General features: G+C 49.9%; 1 protein-coding gene across 3 annotated transcripts in view; it reads right to left on the bottom strand.

Annotated features, from left to right (window-relative positions):
• Window positions 1-20,459, bottom strand: part of KDM5A (lysine demethylase 5A) — a 749,711-nt gene that overhangs the window by 108,912 nt on the left and 620,340 nt on the right. For all 3 annotated transcript variants that reach the window (XM_078673709.1, XM_078673710.1, XM_078673708.1), the window contains one exon: window positions 13,035-13,178. In XM_078673709.1, the coding sequence (XP_078529835.1) occupies window positions 13,035-13,178 (144 nt within the window). The remainder of the gene's footprint in view (window positions 1-13,034; window positions 13,179-20,459) is intronic.

The following is a 20,459-nucleotide window of genomic DNA, read 5'->3' as shown; positions in this document are numbered from 1 at the left end:
ATTTTGCAGGAGCAGGTTCGAGGGGGAGTAAGGCCAGTAGGGCTGGGCCCACGTCAGTGGGCGTCGTCCTCTGCCCGGCTCTTCAGTCCTTCTTCTGATCTTCTTTCTTGTTTCTTATCTGGATCTGAGTTCTTGGCTCCGGGCTGCCCCATAATAACTGTATTTAGGGTGCGTTTTAGGGGTCTTGAGGTCAGTAGCCAATGGGCTACTGCCCCATGGGTGACTACACCCTTGGCGTGCTCACCCCATATGGGGGAATGAGCTCAATCCCTAGTCCTGATTGGGGAGGGCCTACCATCTGTAAGAAGGCGATCACTGGAGAGTGGGGTTCACCTCGCCTCCCCCACCTGCGGGGTGGAGTTAGCAGAGGTGGGCACACCTCATGGGCTGGCTAGTTTTTCCCACCTGCCTTCCCGCCAAAGGGGAGGGGAGACAGGAATAGAACATGCTACTTATAGCAGGAGAGGCTGGGGTCACATTACAAAGGCTGCCAGGCCTTTGAAGCTCCCCTGCCACAGATGGCTCTTTCTGGGGGAGGAGGGAACACCTCCACACAGGAAAGGCTCTGTTTCTGGGCTCAGGGAGCGTAGGCTCCCACCCTAGGGGTCCAAAAACATGTCCTGTGGTGGTAGGCTGGTGTATACCAGTCAGGAAACCCACCAGAGGCTGGTGGTTTTTCAGGGGGCATGTCAAAGATGCCCTCTGTGGGCATTTTCCATTAAATTCCACTCTGGCATCAGTGTGGGTTTAATGTGCTGAGAAGTTTGATATCAAACTTCTCAGTTTTCAGTGTAGCCATTATGGTGCTGTGGAGTTTGTAATGAAAAGCTCCCAGCACCATATACTCTTAATGGCAGCACTGTACTTACAATGCCTAAGAATGGACTTAGACACTTTAGGGGTATAGGGCTCATGCACCTGTACCCTCACCACTGGCCTAGGATACCCAGCTAGAGGGGCGACTGAGCTATGCCAGGGCAGTGGGTTGTAGGCATGGCACACAGGGATTTTTTTCATTTCATTTTTTTTTTGTTGAGTGTAAAAACACAGCAGACATATTTTGACCAAGGTACATACAACTGACAAAATTCCAAAATCTCCAATCTCATATTAAAACCAGACAATAAATAGATCCAATACCATCATCCATTTGTACACAATAAATATGATAAACAGGATATACAAAAAAAGATAAAATCTATAAAATATCAAGTCACATATTTAGAATGTGTAAAATAAAGGGGAAAGCGCAAATTCATTTATCATTTCATATAATGTGCAAAACCAGCATTCTACCTTGCAGCTCGGTAGTAACGTGTAGCCCCTACCTGAATGACCTATGTAATTTCAATTAATTCTTTGAGAAGGGGAACTTCATTATTAGTTTGGTTCTGTATCCCATGCTTTAGCCTGGAGACTACCCGCCTTTTAACTATTCCAAAAAAAAGCAGAGGTTACTAACCGTTCAATCAATCAATCATGGACATTTATAGAGCGCACTACTTACCCGGAGGGTCTCAAGGCGCTGGGGGTGGGGGGGGTGCTGCTACTGCTCGAACAGCCAGGTCTTGAGCTTCTTCCTGAAGGAAAGGTGGTCTTGGGTCAGGCGCAGGTCGGTCGGGAGGGAGTTCCAGGTCTTGGCGGCCAGGTGGGAGAAGGACCTTCCTCCTGTTGTCGTTCTTCGGATGCGGGGGACGGCGGCGAGGGCGTGACTGGCTGATCGGAGGTGGCGTTTGGGAGCGTAGAAGTTGATGCGGTTGTTGAGGTAGCTCGGGCCTTGGTCGTGTAGGGCTTTGTGTGCGTGGGTGAGGAGACGGAAGGTGATTCTCTTGTTGACGGGGAGCCAGTGCAGGTCTCTCAGATGTCCGGAGATGTGGCTGCGTCGGGGGATGTCGAGGATGAGTCTGGCCGAGGCGTTCTGGATCCGCTGGAGTCTCTTCTGGAGCTTGGCGGTGGTTCCGGCGTAGAGGGCGTTGCCGTAGTCCAGTCGGCTGGTGACGAGGGCCTGGGTGACCGTCTTCCTGGTCTCGGTGGGGATCCACCGGAAGATCTTTCGTAGCATGCGCAGGATGTTGAAGCATGACGAGGAGACGGCGTTGACTTGTCTGGTCATGGAGAGGGAGGAGTCCAGGATGAAGCCCAGGTTGCGTGCGTGGTCTGTCGGTGTGGGTGCGGTGCCCAGGGCGGGGAGCCACCAGGAGTCGTCCCAGGCGGAGGGCGAGGAGCCCAGGATGAGGACTTGTCTGAGTTCAGTTTCAGGCAGCTGGTCATCATCCACTCGGCTACATCTTTCATCCCTTCGTGAAGGTTGGCTCTGGAAGCGGCGGGGTCGTTGGTCAGTGAGAGGATCAGCTGGGTGTCATCGGCGTAGGAGATGATGTTCAGGTTGTGTTGGCGTGCGATGGGCGCGAGGGGGCTCATGTAGACGTTGAAGAGGGTGGGGCTCAGCGAGGATCCTTGAGGGACGCCGCAGATGACTTTGGTGGCCTCTGACTTGTACGGTGGTAGACGGACTCTCTGTGTTCTTCCGTCGAGGAAGGAGACGATCCATTCCAGTGCCTTCTCCTGAATTCCGATGTTGCTGAGACGCTGCACTAGGGTGCGGTGGCAGACAGTGTCGAATGCCGCGGAGAGGTCTAGGAGGATGAGGGCCGCTGTTTCTCCGTTGTCCATCAGGGCTCGGATGTCATCGGTGGCAGCGATGAGGGCGGTCTCGGTGCTGTGGTTGGCTCGGAAGCCAGACTGTGAGGGGTCGAGGGATCCATTTGTCTCGAGGAAGGCGGCCAGCTGTTTGTTGACGGTCTTCTCGATGACTTTGGCTGGAAACGGGAGGAGCGAGATGGGGCGGTAGTTCTTGAGTTCGCTGGGGTCTGCTGTTGGTTTCTTTAGTAGAGCGCTGAGTTCGGCGTGCTTCCAGCTCTCCGGGAAGGTGGCGGTGTCGAAGGAGGTGTTGATGATGTCCCGCAGGTGGGGTGCGATGACAGCGTCGGCCTTGTTGAAGACGTGGTGAGGGCAGGGGTCGGTCGGAGATCCGGAGTGGATGGAGTTCATCATGCGGGCGGTGTCGTCGGTGCTGATCGGAGTCCAGGCGCGGAGGGTGGTGGTGGGCGGCGTTGCTGCGGTCGTTGTGTGCGATGGTTGACTGCTGAAGCTGTTGTGTATGTCCGCGATCTTGTTGTGGAAGTAGGAGGCGAGGGAGTTGCAGAGGTCTTGCGATGGGGTGATGTCGTTGTTTCCGGCGTTGGGGTTGGAGAGCTCTTTCACGATGTTGAAGAGTTCCTTGCAGTTGTGTGCGTTGTTGTCCAGTCGGTCCTTGAATGCAGTTTTCTTGGTGGCGCGGATCAGTTGGTGGTGCTTCCGGGTGGCAAGCTTGAGGGTGGTCATGTTGTCCGGTGTTGGTTCCCTTCTCCAGACTTTCTCGAGTGCTCGGCAGTTCTTCTTGGAGTTCTTGAGTTCGTCGGTGAACCATGGGGCTTTCTTGCTGCCGTGTCTGCTGGGCGGGGTCCTCAGAGGGGCGAGTTCGTCCGCGCAGTTGCTGATCCACTTCGTGAGGTTGTCGGCGGCCTGGCTGGGGTTCGCTGAGCTGGCGGGAGGGTGCTGACTCAGGGAAGCGGCGAGCTGGTCGGTTGTGATCTTGTTCCAGCTTCTTCGGGCAACCTGTTGCTGGTGGTGGTGGGTCGTCGTTCTTCTGAAGGTGAAGTGGACGCAGCTGTGGTCCGTCCAGTGGAGTCCTGTGGCGTGGCTGAAGGCGATGTCTTTGCTGGATGAGAAGACGGCGTCGAGTGTGTGTCCGGCGAGGTGGGTGGGGGTGGTCACCAGTTGCTTGAGTCCCAGGTTTGCGAGGTTTTCCAGCACGGTGGTGGTGTTGCGGTCGTCGTTGTTCTCCAGGTGGAAATTGAGGTCCCCGAGGAGGATGTAGTCGGCTGAGGGGAGGGCGAGCGGGCTGATGAAGTCGGCGATGTCCTCGCTGAATTGTGTGCGTGGTCCCGGGGGTCTGTAGATGAGGGTGCCTCTGAGGGTGGTCTTGGGGTTGACGTGGATCTGGAAGTGCAGGTGTTCGGCGGGTGCGATGGTGTCGTCGGTGTTGGTCGTGATGCGGATGGTGTTCCTGTGAATGATGGCGATGCCTCCTCCCGTCTGGTTGACGCGGTCTCTCCGGATGATCTTGTAGCCGTTGGGGATGGCGATGGCGATGTCGGGTGCTGAGGAGGCGTTCATCCAGGTTTCCGTGAGGAAGGCGACGCCTGGGGCCGTTGATGTAAAATGTATAGAACGTAACCTTTAAATTACCTAGAGTTGTTTATTTGCGTGGTCACCCCATAGCCCTTCCAGGTCAATCCAAATCTCCGTAGAGACCCTATCCTCTTCGCATAGGCCTCTTCAAATCTATAGGTCCTTTCCAGCTTAAGTAGGTACTGAGCCAATGTAGGAATTTTATGCAATCTCCAGTTCTGTAATATTAAAGATCTGGCTACCGCTATGGCTAGGAAAACAAAACATAGGGCTAGATGTAGGTGGCTAGATGTAGGTAGCTAAATACCGGTCGGTAACGGCCGAAAATCTGTAATTTTCCCGTTACCGACCGGTATTTAGCCCTTTCTAATGTGGGAGGCTTAAAATAAGGATTCAGTAAAATACAGATTAGTTATTTTAAGGAATCTGTAAATTACCGATTCGTTATTTTAAGGAATCGGTAAATTACCGATTCCTTAAAACCTATATAGCTAGCACTCAAGTGAGTGCATTTTAGCTCTAAGGATTCGTTATTTACCACCAACTACAAGTTGGTGGTAAATACCGAATACCTATAACAAAGCATTTTTTTGCATTTTACTCAGTGCCATGTGGCAGACATACATGCCCTTATGGCATGTATGTGCGCCACATGTGCACACATGCATGATTCAGGGGTGCAACAGGATGTCAATGTGACAAGCTGCCACTCTTGAATATGCTCCCCCTGTTACTGATTCGGTATTTATCGAATCGGTAATAGTGAATGGCTTCCCATTCATTCCTATGGGCCTCCAGGCCCATAGGAATGAATGGGAAGCTATTTCTCATTACAGAATCGGTATTACCGATTCGATAATAAGAAACATTACCAAATCGGTAATTTTTTACCGATTTATTACCTACATCACATTTACCGATTCCTAAATACCGAATCGGTAAAATTCGGTATTTAGGAATCGGTAAAATGCGATTACCTACATCTAGCACATAGTCTATATAAGGAGAGCTGACCAACTACATAGGAAAAAACAAATAAAGCCAACAGTGCACATGGGAGAATATCTATTGACAGACATTTACTAATAAACCTAAACACTTCCTCCCAAAAGTATCTAAAACAGTCATTCGGTGCTGTAGGAAACCATTTATGGATTCTAGAGGGAGTATAATAGGCCACCAGTCTAGAAAGGAAAGGCATTCTTTTAAAAATGGCAGCCCTAAAAGCCCTGTGGCCAAGCTTACAAACGTGTAGCCATTCCTGGCTATTGAGCGAGCAGTTGGTTTCCTGAGCAATTTTTGGGAGTATTGTTTCCACCAGGCTCTTATTCGGCTCCTGGCGCAGTAGCCTGTTCTTTATCTAATTGTAGAATAGATAACTTAATCCGCAGTTTTTTCTTAGCCCAGACAAACTCCCGAATCACCTTATCCACTTCATTAAAATATGAGATTGGTATCTTTAAAGGGAGATTTAAAAATAAGAATATCAACTGGGGAAGAATCGACATCTTTATCATAGAGACTCAACCTATTATTGATAAAGGTAAAAGTGTCCATCTTTCTAGCAGACTTTTTATTTTATCAAGTGTTCTACCCTAATCCAGATGAAAGAGTTGAAGAAAGTCCACCGTCACATACAAGCCCAGGTATCTAATTGGTTTTAGAGGGAGATATGTTAACCCTTGCATCTCAAACTGAATATTTATTGCAAAGTTTTTATCAACTTACCTGTGCCAGGCTTGCTTGGTTCTAGAAAAGAGAGTAACTAAAAGAATATTTTTATACAAAACCAATTGGTCTGAAGTTTAGTCTTTGAGTGTGTGAAATTATTTGCTGATTGCGGGGGTACAAAAAATGCTTACAATTGTCCTCTGATACTGTCTTACTGTTTGACCACATTACCACAAATAGAGAGTTAGGTGCTATTTAACTGTACATTTGCCTACCTTTGGGGATTAACTGGACACTGTGCACACTATACCTTACTTTGGTATAGTATATACAGAGCCAGCTTCCTACACCCTGTGAGGGAGAAAATGGCAAAGTCGACATGGCACCATGTCTTAGTGCCATGCCAGCCAGCAGCGCCTGAAGGCATAGGTAGGTCCCCACGGCCCTAATGGTGCACTATACCACAAGTGAAGGGATATCTGCATGAGCAGATATACCCATACAATATTGGGGTCCATTCCTTAGTATTGTAAGTGCCCAGGAAGCCATGGAGAGTACATGGGCTGGAAACTCGACAACTCAAGTTCCACAGCACCATCTGGAAAACTCAGGAGCATAGGAGGTGTGTCCACCTCTGCCAACTCCACCCCTAGCGTGAGGGAGGCGAGTTTAAGCACATCTTTCTGTCCCCGCCATCTTAAAGATGGGAAGACCCCTCCAGTCAGAGCAAGGTATATGCCCCCTGTCACAGGAGGGTAGCATAATAGAGGGTGTAGTCACCCCAGGTAAGGTGTACAATGGCCCTACCTAGTAAGCCCCTAAAATGCAGTATTTAAGTGCCCCCTTAACCCCCGAATAGAAACTAGATCTGAGACGGCCTAAGAAACACGAAGATAACCCTTTGTTTATTTAGAAGGTTTTCTATAGCGCGAACATGACACCGAGGGTATCAGAGCACTTTACAGTTTATACATCAAGAGGGATACAAGCAGTCAACACAGAACCAACAAAGCGAAAAATTCACAGTCTTGTAAAGCCAGGCATTCTTGCGAGCCCTGCCAGCTGGGCCACAAATCTGAGACTTTGACCTCAATATCCAACGGAATAGATCCTGAAGAGAAGACTGAAGAAGACGACTGCCTTGGCCCCAGCTCTGCTGGCCAGTCTCCAGCTTCTACCAACCTGCATTTTGTCTTGCACCCAGTGACCTCTGAAAACCCTGGGAGGGCTGCTGCCTTCGAAAAAGACCGCAATCTCCTGTGGACAGTGGACCTGTCCAGAGGAAACCTACTCGAAGGACTCTGGATCAGGAGGATCCGCGTCTCCTGCTCATTCTGCACCCGACACCCACGGCCTGAATCTGAGTGGCTCACCTGATCACTGTTGTGCAATAAATGTTCTACACTCCTCTGCGATGGGCCTAAGGCTGGTCGCCCACACTACCACTAATAGAGCGCTTTGAGCCCTATACACTTTTGAGGAACCCCTGGACTCTGTACATGGTGTAACCACCTAGTGCTAATACCATAAAAAGAGCCAGCTTCCGACATAGAGGCACGCACGAAAGCCCAAATGCTCTCTTTACTGGAAAAGTGGGTGTAGGAAGCTGGGTTTCTGTTTCAGTAACCCCCCACTTTTTGCCAGATTGATGCGCTTTGACCTGATGTGCCCCGGGTCCCTGACAATCAGGTTCCCAGAGCCTGTGTTCTTTCCTAAAACTGTACCTTTGTACCCCCAATTGGCACTTCTCTGGCCACATTGTAAGTACCTTGTAAAAGGTAACATGGGTACCAAGGGCAATGTAACCAGGGAAGGCCTCTAATAGCTGCAGCCCATTCGTAGACATTGTAAGTGAGGTAAAACCATAAAGAGTATATGGTCTGGGAGTTTGTCATTACGAACTCCACAGCACCATAATGGCTTACTGAATTCTGGGAAGTTTGGTAGCAAACTTCTCAGCATAACAAACTCACATTGATGCCAGTGTGTGATTTATTATACAATGCACTCAGAGGGCATCTTAGAGTTGTCCCCTGAAAAACCTCTGGTGGGTTCCCCGAGCGGTAAACACCAGACTGCCACCCCAAACATGTTTCTGGACCCCTAGGGTGGGAGCCTTCGCTCCCCGAGACCGCAACAAAGCCTTTTCTGGGCGAAGGTGGTCACACCTCCCACAGGACAGGTAGAGCCATCTGAGACATGGGAGCTTCAAAGGCCTTGCCACCTTTTTAACACGATTCCCAGCCTCCCCTGCTATCTAGGAGCAGGCCCCCTTCCTGTGTCTCATCCTTTTCGGTGGGAAGACAGGCAGGAAAAATGAGAACAGCCCAGAAGGTGTGCCCACCTCTGCCAACCCCACCTATCAGGTGGGGGAGGGGAGGTAAAGCCCACGCTTTAGTGCCAACCGTCTTGCACATGGCAGGCACTCTCAAATCAGGACTAGGGATTGCGCCTACACCCCCACGTGTGGTGAGCACATCATGGGTTTAGTCACCTAAAGGAAGGCTACTGACCTCGAGACCCCTAAAAGGTCCCCTAAATACAGTATTTAGGGGGCAGCCCTGAACCAAGAAGACAGATTCCCGCAACCTATGAAGAAGAAGGACAAAAGAAGACGCCCAGCAGAGGAGACTGCAGAGAAGAACTGACTTGACCCCAGCCCTACCGGCCCGTCTTCAGTTTCCAGAGTTGCTGTGCCAAAAATCGCCTTGCCCTGCAGCCAGCGACCTCTAGAACCCCTAGGAGGACTTACTGCCTTCAACGAAGACCAGCTCTCCAGTGAACAGCAGCTCTGTTAAAAAGAAACTCCCAAGACAGACTCTGAGCCTGCTGAGGACAAAGAAAACTGACGCCTGGAACCACTGCTCCACCAGACGCTTACGCCCCAAATCTGAGTGGTCCACCGGTCCCAGCGAGGTCCCCCAGTGCTCCAGAGTCCTGGTCCACCTTGGATCGACCCCGCCAGGACTCCCCGACGCCACCTGCAGTCTCTGCACGAAGACCCCTCCAACAGCAAGTGACCTGGTAAGGTGAAGTCCGGCCTCAAAAGGCACTCCTGAATCCAGCCGCCCTGCAGAGAAGAACCCAAGGTGCACCTAGGTCCCCGAGCCCTCCAACTTACCTGCCCAGCTGTTGGTTCCTACCAAAAGACTTCCTGGACCGAGCATGCAGCCAAAACCCAAAACCGGCAACTCTCATTGAAAACAGGCCACCCAAAGCCAAAACAGTACCCTGCACCCAGTCGCCCCTGTGCTGCACATTGTGTGCTAACTCGGATCCCTCTTTGCCCTGAGCCCAAGTCCAGGAGCTTTGCTCCCACAACATTGTGCCCTGCTCGTGAGCAGCCACCAACCGGAGGCCCCCTATCCTCAATGGATAACACCGGGCCTCATCACTCTGCACTCAGCCACCCTAGTGCCGCTGAGGATGCTTTCGGACTGCATCCTTGACCCTGGGGGAACACTGGTTCTAACCCCAGAAAACCAACTCCCAAACCTAAGTACTTACCATTAAACCGATAACCCAGTTTTCTCCCACAGGACTGCATTGACTGCTTTCTTGTGAAAAAATTTCTAAGTGTGGAGCTGGCTTGTATGAATCCCTAAGACACTAGAAATGTACAAAAACAGATTTACTTAACTTTTCTCTAGGAAATGTCCCAGTGTGATATCTAGGCATATCACGCTGAGTAGAAAAAGTAACTTAAAAAGGAATCTTTACAGTAACTGAAAAGTAATTCAACCTGCTTTACAAACAAATGACTTACCTGTAACAAATCCAATTGCATTCAACTGTATTTAAACGTTATTTACCTGCATTATTATTGCAAAGTGTTATTATACTTACCTGTAACAGGCCTGGCTTGGTTCTAGAAAATAAAATATATATTTTTTAAAGATTCTTTTTATTGAAATAAAATATCAGCAAATAACTCAATACAGAGGATCGTTCAAAACGGCAGACTCTACATCGGGGGGTTACAGGATAGACAATAAGTACAATTGAAAAGGAACTTCAAGGGGAGGGGGGGTCATCCTGAGCAGAATTACAGGGCGGTGTACAAATCTCTCCTCTGTGACGATTCCAAGGGCTCCAGTCCAGCGACCACTTTCTGGGGCATCCCCTTGCAAGATACACCGTTTTCTCTCTAAACATGGCCAATCCAAGTTGCTTTCCCACGTTCCCAGAGTGGGTTGTTTGCCGTCCCCCCAACCCCCCCTGCCCCCCCCCCCACACAATTGAGCGATATTTCTTTTTACCAACATAAACCCTCGAGCGGCCCATTGCGTCTGGGAAGTGTTTAAATCGGAGGGTTCCCATATATTCAAGAGGCACCTCCTCGCCTCTGGGGACAGGGAGACCCCCAATACCTTGCTCATCATATCATGTACTTTGTGCCAGTAACCGGCAATATGTGTACACTTCCAAATGGTGTGCATAAATGTACGTATGAGACCCCATTGCTGTTTTCAGAGCCCTGGGTCCGACAATCCCATAAGTACCAGTCGAGGTCCCAGGATATAGATCCTATGTAGAATCTTAAGCTGGACTAATTTCAGGCGAGCTGGGATTGCAACCTCCCTGGGGGATGACACCACTGTCTGCCAATCTTCGTCGTCAAGCTCTATCCCATCCTGCATCCACATGTTCCTCAAAGCCGGAAGGGGATCCGCCATATGGTTAATTAACTAAATTATAAATTAAAGAAATAGTCTTTTTGGGAAGGTGTCCATCCAGTACTCTGTCCTCTAATGGAGAGGAATATATGACGACATCCTGCATTCTTTTTCCCCGCAGGGAATCACAACGCGGTCGTTACTACGACCGCGTTGTGATTCCGCATACCATTACTTCGCGAGTCGGAACAACGACTTGAGGAGCGGGGCGCTGGAAGTTGGAATAGTATAATTTACCATTCCAACTCCAGTCTTTGCGAACACTAGTGAAGGTGTTGGATTTTAAATCCAACACCTTCACCCCCCCCCTCCCCCCCCTCCCCCCCTCCCCCCGGGACCGAATCCAAACTTAGCAACAACAGCCCACAAATAGGGCCACTCAATCGTATCGAAGGCCACTGTTGCCACTAATGCTTGACGTAATTATGGCTGGTTCCTGCTGAGTGTGAACTCTATCTATGACTTCGTGCAGTCTGCGCAAGTTTAGGGCTGTGTTCCTATGCGGCATGAAGCCAGACTGATCGGGGTGCACTAGGCCACTGATAACCTTCACCAGTCGGTTCGCCAGGAGCTTAGCTAAGGTCTTCGGCTCAGCATTTAAGAGAGAGATAGGTCTATACGAGGCGCAGTCCGTTTTAGCCATGCCTTCCTTGTGAATCGTGACCACAGTAACTAGTCTCTGTTCCCTTGGCAGCACTTCCCTGTCTCTGGATTCTACAAACATCGCTTTCCAGTAGGGTGCAAGTTTATCTGGCCTGAGTTTGTAGAGCTCGATAGGAAGCCCGTTGGGACCCAGTGCCTCCCCAGAATTTACCGAACGGATTGCTTCGGAAATTTCGTCCGTAGCGAGTGGGCTATCCATATAGTCACGGTCTTCCGGGGAAAGACAGGGGAGCTTGATGTCTCGGAGTAATACCTGGGAGTCAGTCTCCGAGCGAGTGGAGACCGATTTGAAAACCGTGTGAAAGTCGTCCGCAAACCTGTCCACTATTTCTTGTGGTTCAGTGAGTTATGGTACCTCCCTAACCCCCCCTCCCCCACCACCCCCCCCCACCCCCCGGTCTGGCGCCCCGGGACAGGAAGGCTCGCTCAGTCTCTCTTGTCCAGCCAAGCAATAAGCTTACCAGCCTTATCTCCCAAGTCATACAGCCTGCCCTGTTGTTCCCTGCTAAGAGCCTTAGCCCTGTCCGAGACCAGTGCTTTATAGTCGTGCTGCTTCAGGCTTAACAGATGAAGTTTAGCCTGCGTTATCCCTAGTTCCAACTCACCTGCCAACCTGCAAACTGCTGCCTCTAGCTCCACCACCTCCTTCTGTTTCTCCCGTTTAGAGCCTGCTATCAAGGACAGAGCCTGACCTCTGATGACTGTTTTAAATGCCTCCCACAAGGACTGAGAGGATGATACCAACCCTACATTATTGGTGAAGTATTCGTCCAGCGTTTTTATGAGGTCTTTACGAATCTTGGGATTACGCAGATACCAAGAGTTGATTGAGGCCACCCTCCCTGCGATGCCCTGACGTACAATCAAATGTATCCACAGCAGTGAGTGATCTGAGATGCCTCCAGCTAAGTGCCTGATCTCTGCTATGTACGATGCTTGGGCGGCAGGGACTAGGCAGTAGTCTAGCCTTGAGAGACTTTGGTGAGCCCCAGAGTGAAATGTGTTTTGTGTTTGATCCGGGTGACGGAGTATCCAGCTATCAACCAGTCCCATCGCATCTATGAAATCGCTTATTGAGGGAAACTTTAGGTCCTCCCTGTAGCCTTTTGGAAGTCTTTGGAAATACTACACTTTATTTACTTCAGATCAATTGAGCCGAGGTGCCAGGCATTAGGTGACAATTTATCATATTTGTAATGACATACTGGCCCAGTGCCCAGTGGGACAAGTTTGTAGGCGTGAGCCATGTGGCTGAGATTCACATGCAACAGGTTACTGGCCTCAAGAAGGTAACAGGATGTGGCAATGAAAAACCTAGGTCCTACTGGTGAAGATGGGTTCATATACTCTCACCAAATATGACAAGCTGGTCAGAGACAGTGGATGCTCATCGCACAGTCAGTCAAGAATGCATCTCTTGACAGCTGTGTCTCACAGTTGATTCTTGACGGTTCTAGACAGCTCAGTTGCTCCTGTGCAACTTACTCCATCAAGTCATTCACATCACAAGCTTCAGCCATGTAGGCCCTGCTCTTTCTCTTTTTGTTCAGGGGCTTTTTCCCTGCTGTCACTGGGTAGTATATCTTCCTGTTTGTTAAAATGTGTGCACACAGAAGCTGATCCTTTAGAGTCTCAGAATGTTGTGACAGATTTCTGATTATATTCTTAATTTGCTACTTTAATTTTCAACATAAAACAAGACCACCTACCCACTGTCAAACAATCATTAAAGTCACAAACCATGCTGTCAAAGGAAAATAATTTCAGTATTTCAAATACCATCTTTGCTACCTTGATATCATAGCCGTACGTCTCCCTAATATCTTCATCAGAGTCCGTCTCCTCATCATCATAGTCCCCAGAAGGTCGAGGGGATGAAGTTAAACTGCCCACTGAGCGGTTAAAAGAAGACTGCTGGAGGCTTGGCAGGTGGCCCTAAAACATCATAGAATTTTAAGTAAATTATTAGATACAGACAATACCAAAACAGTAAATAGGTAAGCACATAATGCATAAAGCAGCGTTAACACGTGCAAGTAGAAAATAACTAATAAAATATAAAAAAAAATGTTCAAACTGCACCAAGAGATACTTACGACCAGAACCTACATGTGAATTTAACAGTGCATGCTAAGTCTGCACAACAAAGTGAGCTGAGACGGACCACATCTCAAGAAGGAGAACAAGTATTCTAATGGATAGGAAATATAGTCTCCCAAAATAATACCTTAACACAATAGGGTATCCCACTCCTAGGAGTACACTCAAAATTGAGTACACAGAGAAGCAAGCCCTTCAGCAAAGACTTCACCCACTCTAGTAGTGGCAGGCTTTATCATAGGGTCTCACCCCGGTCCCTAAAGGGTGCCATGTCTCCTCTGGAGCCAACTCTAGCCCCGTTAAGCTACCAACTCGAAGTCAGTAGGAGAATGGGGCTAAAGTAGGTTCACAGGGTTTTCTAAATACATTTCCAGACATTTCTTTTTGTTAACTAAATAGATTCCGACACTTCCTTCTATCCTCTCTATACTGTGGGGTTCCGTTGGCCTGTTCTTGATGTAATACTTTTCCCTCTGTACACTATTCCTTTATATTCTATTTTTCCCTCTCATGGCATGGTGACCCACTTCCACGTAGATGACTCTCAAATCATTATCTCTTATTCTTCCTCCTCAATTTCGCTTCAGAAATGTCTCGTCCTGCCTTTTCCACTTTTAAAGCTTGAAAAAGCAGCTCACTTTTTAAAAGTCAATCCTAGCTAGACTTTTTTTTGTTGCTAATTTCTCTTCTCCCACACCACCTTTCAGTGTTTCCCCCTTCTGCAATTCTTTTCTCTCCTTCAGCTCTTACCCTTGGCTTGGTCTTTAATTCATTCATTGATAAGCCAAATCCTTTCATTTTCAGTTGTAGATCAGAAAACTAAACCTTCTGCTATCTTCCCTGAAATTGCTCAATAAAAACACAGTGTATATAGAACACTTATTTTCTCTTCTACCTTCAAGCTATTTGTAAAAACTACAATGGTTGCCTTTCACCTCATATTTTCATGAAGCTTCTTACTTATTTTCTCTGATTTCACTCTGAGACTCCGCGAACTCAGGCGCAACTTTGTGGTTATGTACGGTGGAGGTAGGCGGTGGTACCAACTTGCCCCAGAAGACTTCTCAGCTGTTGAGTCCCTATGTTGTGGACAGAAGGCCAGCTCACTGGACCTTGTAATCCCTTGGCTTTGGCTGGGTTCCAGAAACAGCATCTCCTCAAACAGGACAAAGCATGCACAGTTACCCTGCTTTGCTAGTTACCAGGTTCCAGACATACAGAAATTACAAGGTATAGTGAATATGCACTTTTGTGAGAAAGTGCTATCTTTCTTGTATGGTATGCCCCCACTTTTTGCTGAATTGCTGATGTACTTTGACTGAGTGTGCCCTGGGTTCCTGCCAATCGGATACCCAGGGCCTGTGTTCCTTCCTAAAACTGTGTTGAAATCTAAACCCAAATGGCATCTCTGGCCACAATCAATCAATCAATCAATCAAGAGCATTTATATAGCGCACTACTCACCCAGAGGGTCTCAAAGCGCTAGGGGAGGGGGGTCCGCTACTGCTCGAACAGCCAGGTCTTGAGCTGCTTCCTGAAGGCGAGGTGGTCGTGGGTCATGCGGAGGTGGGTCGGGAGGGAGTTCCATGTCTTGGCGGCGAGGTAGGAGAAGGACCGTCCCCCAGTGGTGGCTCTTCGGATTCGAGGGACGGCGGTGAGGGCGTGGGCGGTCAATCGAAGCTGGCGTTTGGGAGCGTAGAAGTTGAGGCGGCTGTTGAGGTATCCTGGTCCTTGGTTGTGTAGGGCTTTGTGAGCGTGGGTGAGGAGACGGAAGGTGATTCTCTTGTTGACCGGGAGCCAGTGCAGGTCTCTCAGGTGTTCGGAGATGTGGCTGCGACGGGGGATGTCCAGGATGAGTCGTGCTGAGGCGTTCTGGATCCGCTGAAGTGTCTTCCGGAGTTTGGCGGTGGTTCCTGCGTAGAGGGAGTTGCCGTAGTCCAGACGGCTGGTGACGAGGGCCTGGGTGACCGTCTTCCTGGTCTCGGTGGGGATCCACCGGAAGATCTTGCGTAGCATGCGCAGGATGTTGAAGCACGACGAGGAGACGGCGTTGACTTGTCTGGTCATGGAGAGAGAGGAGTCCAGAATGAAGCCTAGGTTGCGTGCGTGGTCTATTGGTTTGGGTGCGCTGCCTAGGGCGGGGGGCCACCAGGAGTCGTCCCAGGTGGAGGGTGAGGATCCCAGGATGAGGACTTCCGTCTTGCCCGAGTTCAGTTTCAGGCGACTGTTCTTCATCCATTCGGCTACCTCTTTCATCCCTTCGTGAAGGTTGGCTCTGGCGGTGGCGGGGTCGTTGGTGAGGGAGAGGATCAGCTGGGTGTCGTCGGCGTAGGAGATGATGTTGAGGTTGTGCTGGCGTGCGATGGCTGCGAGGGGGCTCATGTAGACGTTGAAGAGCGTTGGGCTGAGCGAGGAGCCTTGTGAAACGCCGCAGATGACTTCGGTGGCCTCAGATCTGAACGGGGGAGGCGGACTCTCTGTGTCCTTCCGGCGAGGAAGGAGATGATCCACTCCAGTGCCTTCTCCTGGATTCCGACGTTGCTGAGGCGCTGTACTAGGGTACGGTGGCAGACAGTGTCGAAGGCCGCGGAGAGGTCCAGGAGGATGAGGGCCGCTGTTTCTCCGTTGTCGAGCAGGGCTCGGATGTCATCGGTGGCTGCGATCAGGGCGGTCTCGGTGCTGTGGTTGGCCCGGAAGCCAGACTGCGAGAGGTCTAGAGATCCATTCGTCTCGAGGAAGGCGGCCAGCTGCTTGTTGACTGTCTTCTCGATGACTTTTGCAGGGAACGGGAGCAGCGAGATGGGGCGGTAGTTCTTTAGGTCGGTGGGGTCGGCTGATGGCTTCTTTAGCAGAGCGCTGAGTTCGGCGTGCTTCCAGCTCTCCGGGAAGGTAGCGGTGTCGAAGGAGGTGTTGATGATGTCCCGCAGGTGGGGTGCGATGACAGCATCGGCCTTGTTGAAGACGTGGTGAGGGCATGGGTCGGTAGGAGATCCGGAGTGGATGGAGTTCATTGTGCGGACGGTGTCTTCGGTGCTGATCTGGGTCCAGGCGCGGAGGGTGATGGTGGGGGGCGCTGGTTCGGTTGTGGCGTGCGTCGGTTGAGTGCTGAAGCTGTTGTGTATGTCCGCGATCTTGTTGTGGAAGTAGGAGGCGAGGGAGTTGCAGAGGTCTTGCGAAGGGGTGATGTCGTTGTTTCCGGCGTTGGGGTTGGAGAGCTCTTTAACGATGTTGAAGAGTTTCTTGCTGTTGTGTGCGTTGGTGTCGAGTCGTTCCTTGAATGCGGTTTTCTTGGTTGCGCGGATGAGTTGGTGGTGTTTTCGGGTGGCGAGCTTGAGGGCAGTCATGTTGTCCGGTGTTGGGTCTCTGCGCCAGGTTCTCTTGAGGGCTTGGCAGTTCTTCTTGGAGCTCTTCGCAACAGGTAGGCCCCTGGTAAATGGTACCCTAGGTTCCCAGGGCACTGTGGCCAGAGTAGACCCCTAAGGGCTGCAGCACTTATTGTGCCACCCTTAGGGGCCTTGTACCCTGACACACACACACAGTGCCTTTGCAGCCTGAGGGTCTTGTGCAGAACTAAACAGAGAGTCGACATGACACACATATCAGCATTTCATGCCCACAAACACACTGCCCTGGCATACCTCAGTCACCCCTCCAGCTGGGTGCACTATGCCAGTGGTGTGGCCACAGGTGCATGAGCCCTGTGCCCCTACATTACCCAGGGCCATTCCTGGGCACTGTATGTGCAGTGATGCCATTAAGACTATATGGTGCAGGGAGGTTGTCATTACGAACTCCACAGCACCATAATGGCTACACTGAAGACTGAGAAGTTTGGTATCAAACTTTTCAGCACATTAAACCCACACTGATGCCAGTGTGGGATTTAATGTAAAATGCACTACAGAGGGCATCTTACATATGCCCCCTGAAATCTAACCAACTCCCAGTGTCCTGACTGCGTGGCTACCGAGGCTGCCACCACCAGACATGTTTCTGGACCCCTGGGTCGAGAGCTTGCCGCTCCCGGGGTCCTTAAACAATGCACATCCTGGGGCGAGGTGCCAAGACTCCCCCCTCAGGATGGGAAGGGGAAGCTTCAAAGGAATGCCGCCTTTTTTGAGCTTCCCCAGGCCAATTGTTGTACTCAGCACCTGGCCCCCCACCGGTTCTGACCCCCACTCTGGCAGGAAGACAGTCGGGAAACCCTAGTTGAGGAAAGGTAGTGTGCCAGCCTCTGCCAACCCCACCCCTCAGGTAGGAGAGGCGAGGTGAAGCACAACTCCGGGCTCCCGCCATCTAGAGGATGGGGAGCCCTGCCCAATCAGAGTTAGGCTCCTGCCCCCTCCCACAGGAGAGGATCAGTATAGGGGGTGTACTCACACCAGGACAGGGACCCATTGGTCCCTGCCCTTATCCTACCTGTAACGCCCCTAAATGTAGTATTTAGGGGGACCCTGAACCTTCCTTCCTCAGATCCAGATTCCAAAACAAGCAAGAAGATCATGAAACAAGAAGACCTGCCGTGCAGCTGCTAAGAAGAGGACGACACCAACTGACTTGGCCCCAGCCCTACTGGCCTGTCGAACCTCGAACCTGCCCCTGCTAAACCCCGGCATCTCCAGTGGTCAGCAACCTCAAAAACCCCGGAGGACCGGACTGCTTTGTGACTCTACCAAGACTGGGACTCCCATGAGCAGTGGTTCTGCTCAAACAAGCAACACCCCTGGTGCCAGCAAGGAACCGCGAATCCAGCACACTCTGCACCCGCCGAGCCCGGCCTGTGCCTGAGTGGACAAAGACCACGAGGACGTCCCCCCGGCGATTGTGACCAGGAATCCAGTGCCCAAGGACCCTTGTCGACACACCTGACGACGCCTGCAGCCTCACAACAAGGGACCCCTCCAACCGCAACCAGCTGAGGGTAAGATTTCCCGACGTCAAAAGACACCCCGGCGCCCCACGGCCCCTTGTGCCCAAATCCTGGGTGGTGATCACACCTGAAGAATCTCCGTCCCCTAGCCTGCAGCCTTTGTTCAACTTCCATTTTTCCCATTGAATAACATTGAGTGCCCGACGGCTCAAAAGCACCCTGCACCCAGCCACCTAGTGCCCCTGGGAGTGCAACCTCTGTCCTAATCTACTTCCCCATTTGCCCTGAGCAAGTGAGCAGGAGTTTTGAAACTTTAAAATATTCATCAAAAATCAGGCAAATCACGAAAATGAAAATACTCACCTGTTATCAGGAGAGATCCCAGTGCTGGATCTTGGTGCCCAGCACTGACACTAAAAAGTCATTATAACTGAACTTACTGGTAACTTGAATTTCCTTCCATAGGATAACATGGCCTGGTTTTTGCAGAAAAAGTTTCTAAGTATCAGGCAAATCACGAAAATGAAAATACTCACCTGTTATCAGGAGAGATCCCAGTGCTGGATCTTGGTGCCCAGCACTGACACTAAAAAGTCATTATAACTGAACTTACTGGTAACTTGAATTTCCTTCCATAGGATAACATGGCCTGGTTTTTGCAGAAAAAGTTTCTAAGTGTCGATTTTTGAAACTTACAAATATTGGTTAAAAATCACAACTGTAACCAAAACGCTTTTACTCAACTGTTTACAGGAGATGTCCCAGGACTGAATCAAGGATCCAGACCTGTGGTTAGAAAAGTAATCCATAAAGTAATTAATTGCATTTAACTAGAAATTCCCATTGAGCTCAACGTCACATTGTGTTTGAAATTGTGTTGCCTATTGCAACAACTGTAACTATTGTGTTCAAAAGTCTATTGCCTATTTGATAAGTATTTCACTAAAGTATTTCACTAAAGTAACTCATTCTGAGAAAGTATATTTTGATAACTATTGTTAGTTCTAAAATAAAACAACCATATATTTTTATATACAAAACAATTGGCCTAGAGTTCAGTTCTTGAGTGTGTGAGCTCATTTGCTGACTGAGTATGTACAACAAAATGATAGGGGAGAGGGGTTGGCCTAACGGCTAAGGCGCTCGACCTCGGACCTGGGGATCTGGGCTTGAGTCTCGGTAACGACGCCAAAAACCCCCTGTGATTCTGGGCAAATCACTTAATCTCCCCGTGCCTAAAAAAAAAAAAATGAAAGTGTGTCCTCATGTAACGTAACTGGTGCTATGTAAAGCGCTCTGATAACTGATTCGGTTCGGTTCTAGTTCGCGCTATATAAAACTCTGCAAAAAAATAAATAAAAAAAAATAATGATTTACACTGTCCTCTGATACTGCCTTACTGCTTGACCAAGCTACCACTTTAGAGAGTAAGGTTATATCAAACTTTAGCCTCTGCCAAACATCTGGGGACTGTGAACTGTGTGCATACTGTACCTTACTTTGGTCCAGAGCCACTTTCTTACAACTTTTTCATTTGACCGCGATCTAACATTGGCAAATTAAACAAACATGAACCTTAGAAACTTTTTCAAGAAAAACGTGGGTAAGTATTAATGTGGCCAACTCAGTCATCGTGGCTACAGCCTGACCCTTTCCTTGGCGAAAACTCAGTTTCTGGATGACAAAGCTGCACTGGCCAACTCTTCCCGGTCCAGCAGACTCAGGTGTAACTTTGACAAGACCCCTTTCTCGGCACTCAGAGCTCCGTAGCTCACCCCAGTGGTGTGGCTATTAAGGGGCTACATGCTTCTGGAAATACCGGTCTGGCAACTGGCTTCTCCACTCTGCTTACTCCCAACATGACAGAACCACTCTCTCTGCATCCAAAGCTCCCTAGCTGAACCAAAAGGTGTAGATACCATGGGGGCTATACGCCGCTTGAAAACTTGTTTGACAATTGGTTCCCTTTTCCCTTCCCTGTCCTTATTGCCAGCCAGTCTGCGAAATGACAAGTTACTTACCTTCGGTAACGCCTTATCTGGAGGAGACATGATCTAGCCACAGATTCCTTACCTCCGAAATTCCAGGCGTCAGGTTGGATCTGGAAGATTTTTGATAGAAGTATCCCTGTGTGCCGATAGGTGGCGGCAGTCGATTCAGCGTGAGTCACAGGAGTCGGGATGGTCATCATCATGACGTCCTCGTCATCAACATAGGCGCCACCCCAGCGGGATGGCATCTGTACT

Source organism: Lissotriton helveticus, chromosome 1_1, assembly GCF_964261635.1.
Source record: "Lissotriton helveticus chromosome 1_1, aLisHel1.1, whole genome shotgun sequence".
In the NCBI taxonomy this organism is placed as follows: Eukaryota; Metazoa; Chordata; class Amphibia; order Caudata; family Salamandridae; genus Lissotriton; species Lissotriton helveticus.
The sequence above is the reverse complement of the archived record's forward strand: the minus strand, read 5'-3'. Positions and strand labels throughout refer to the sequence as shown.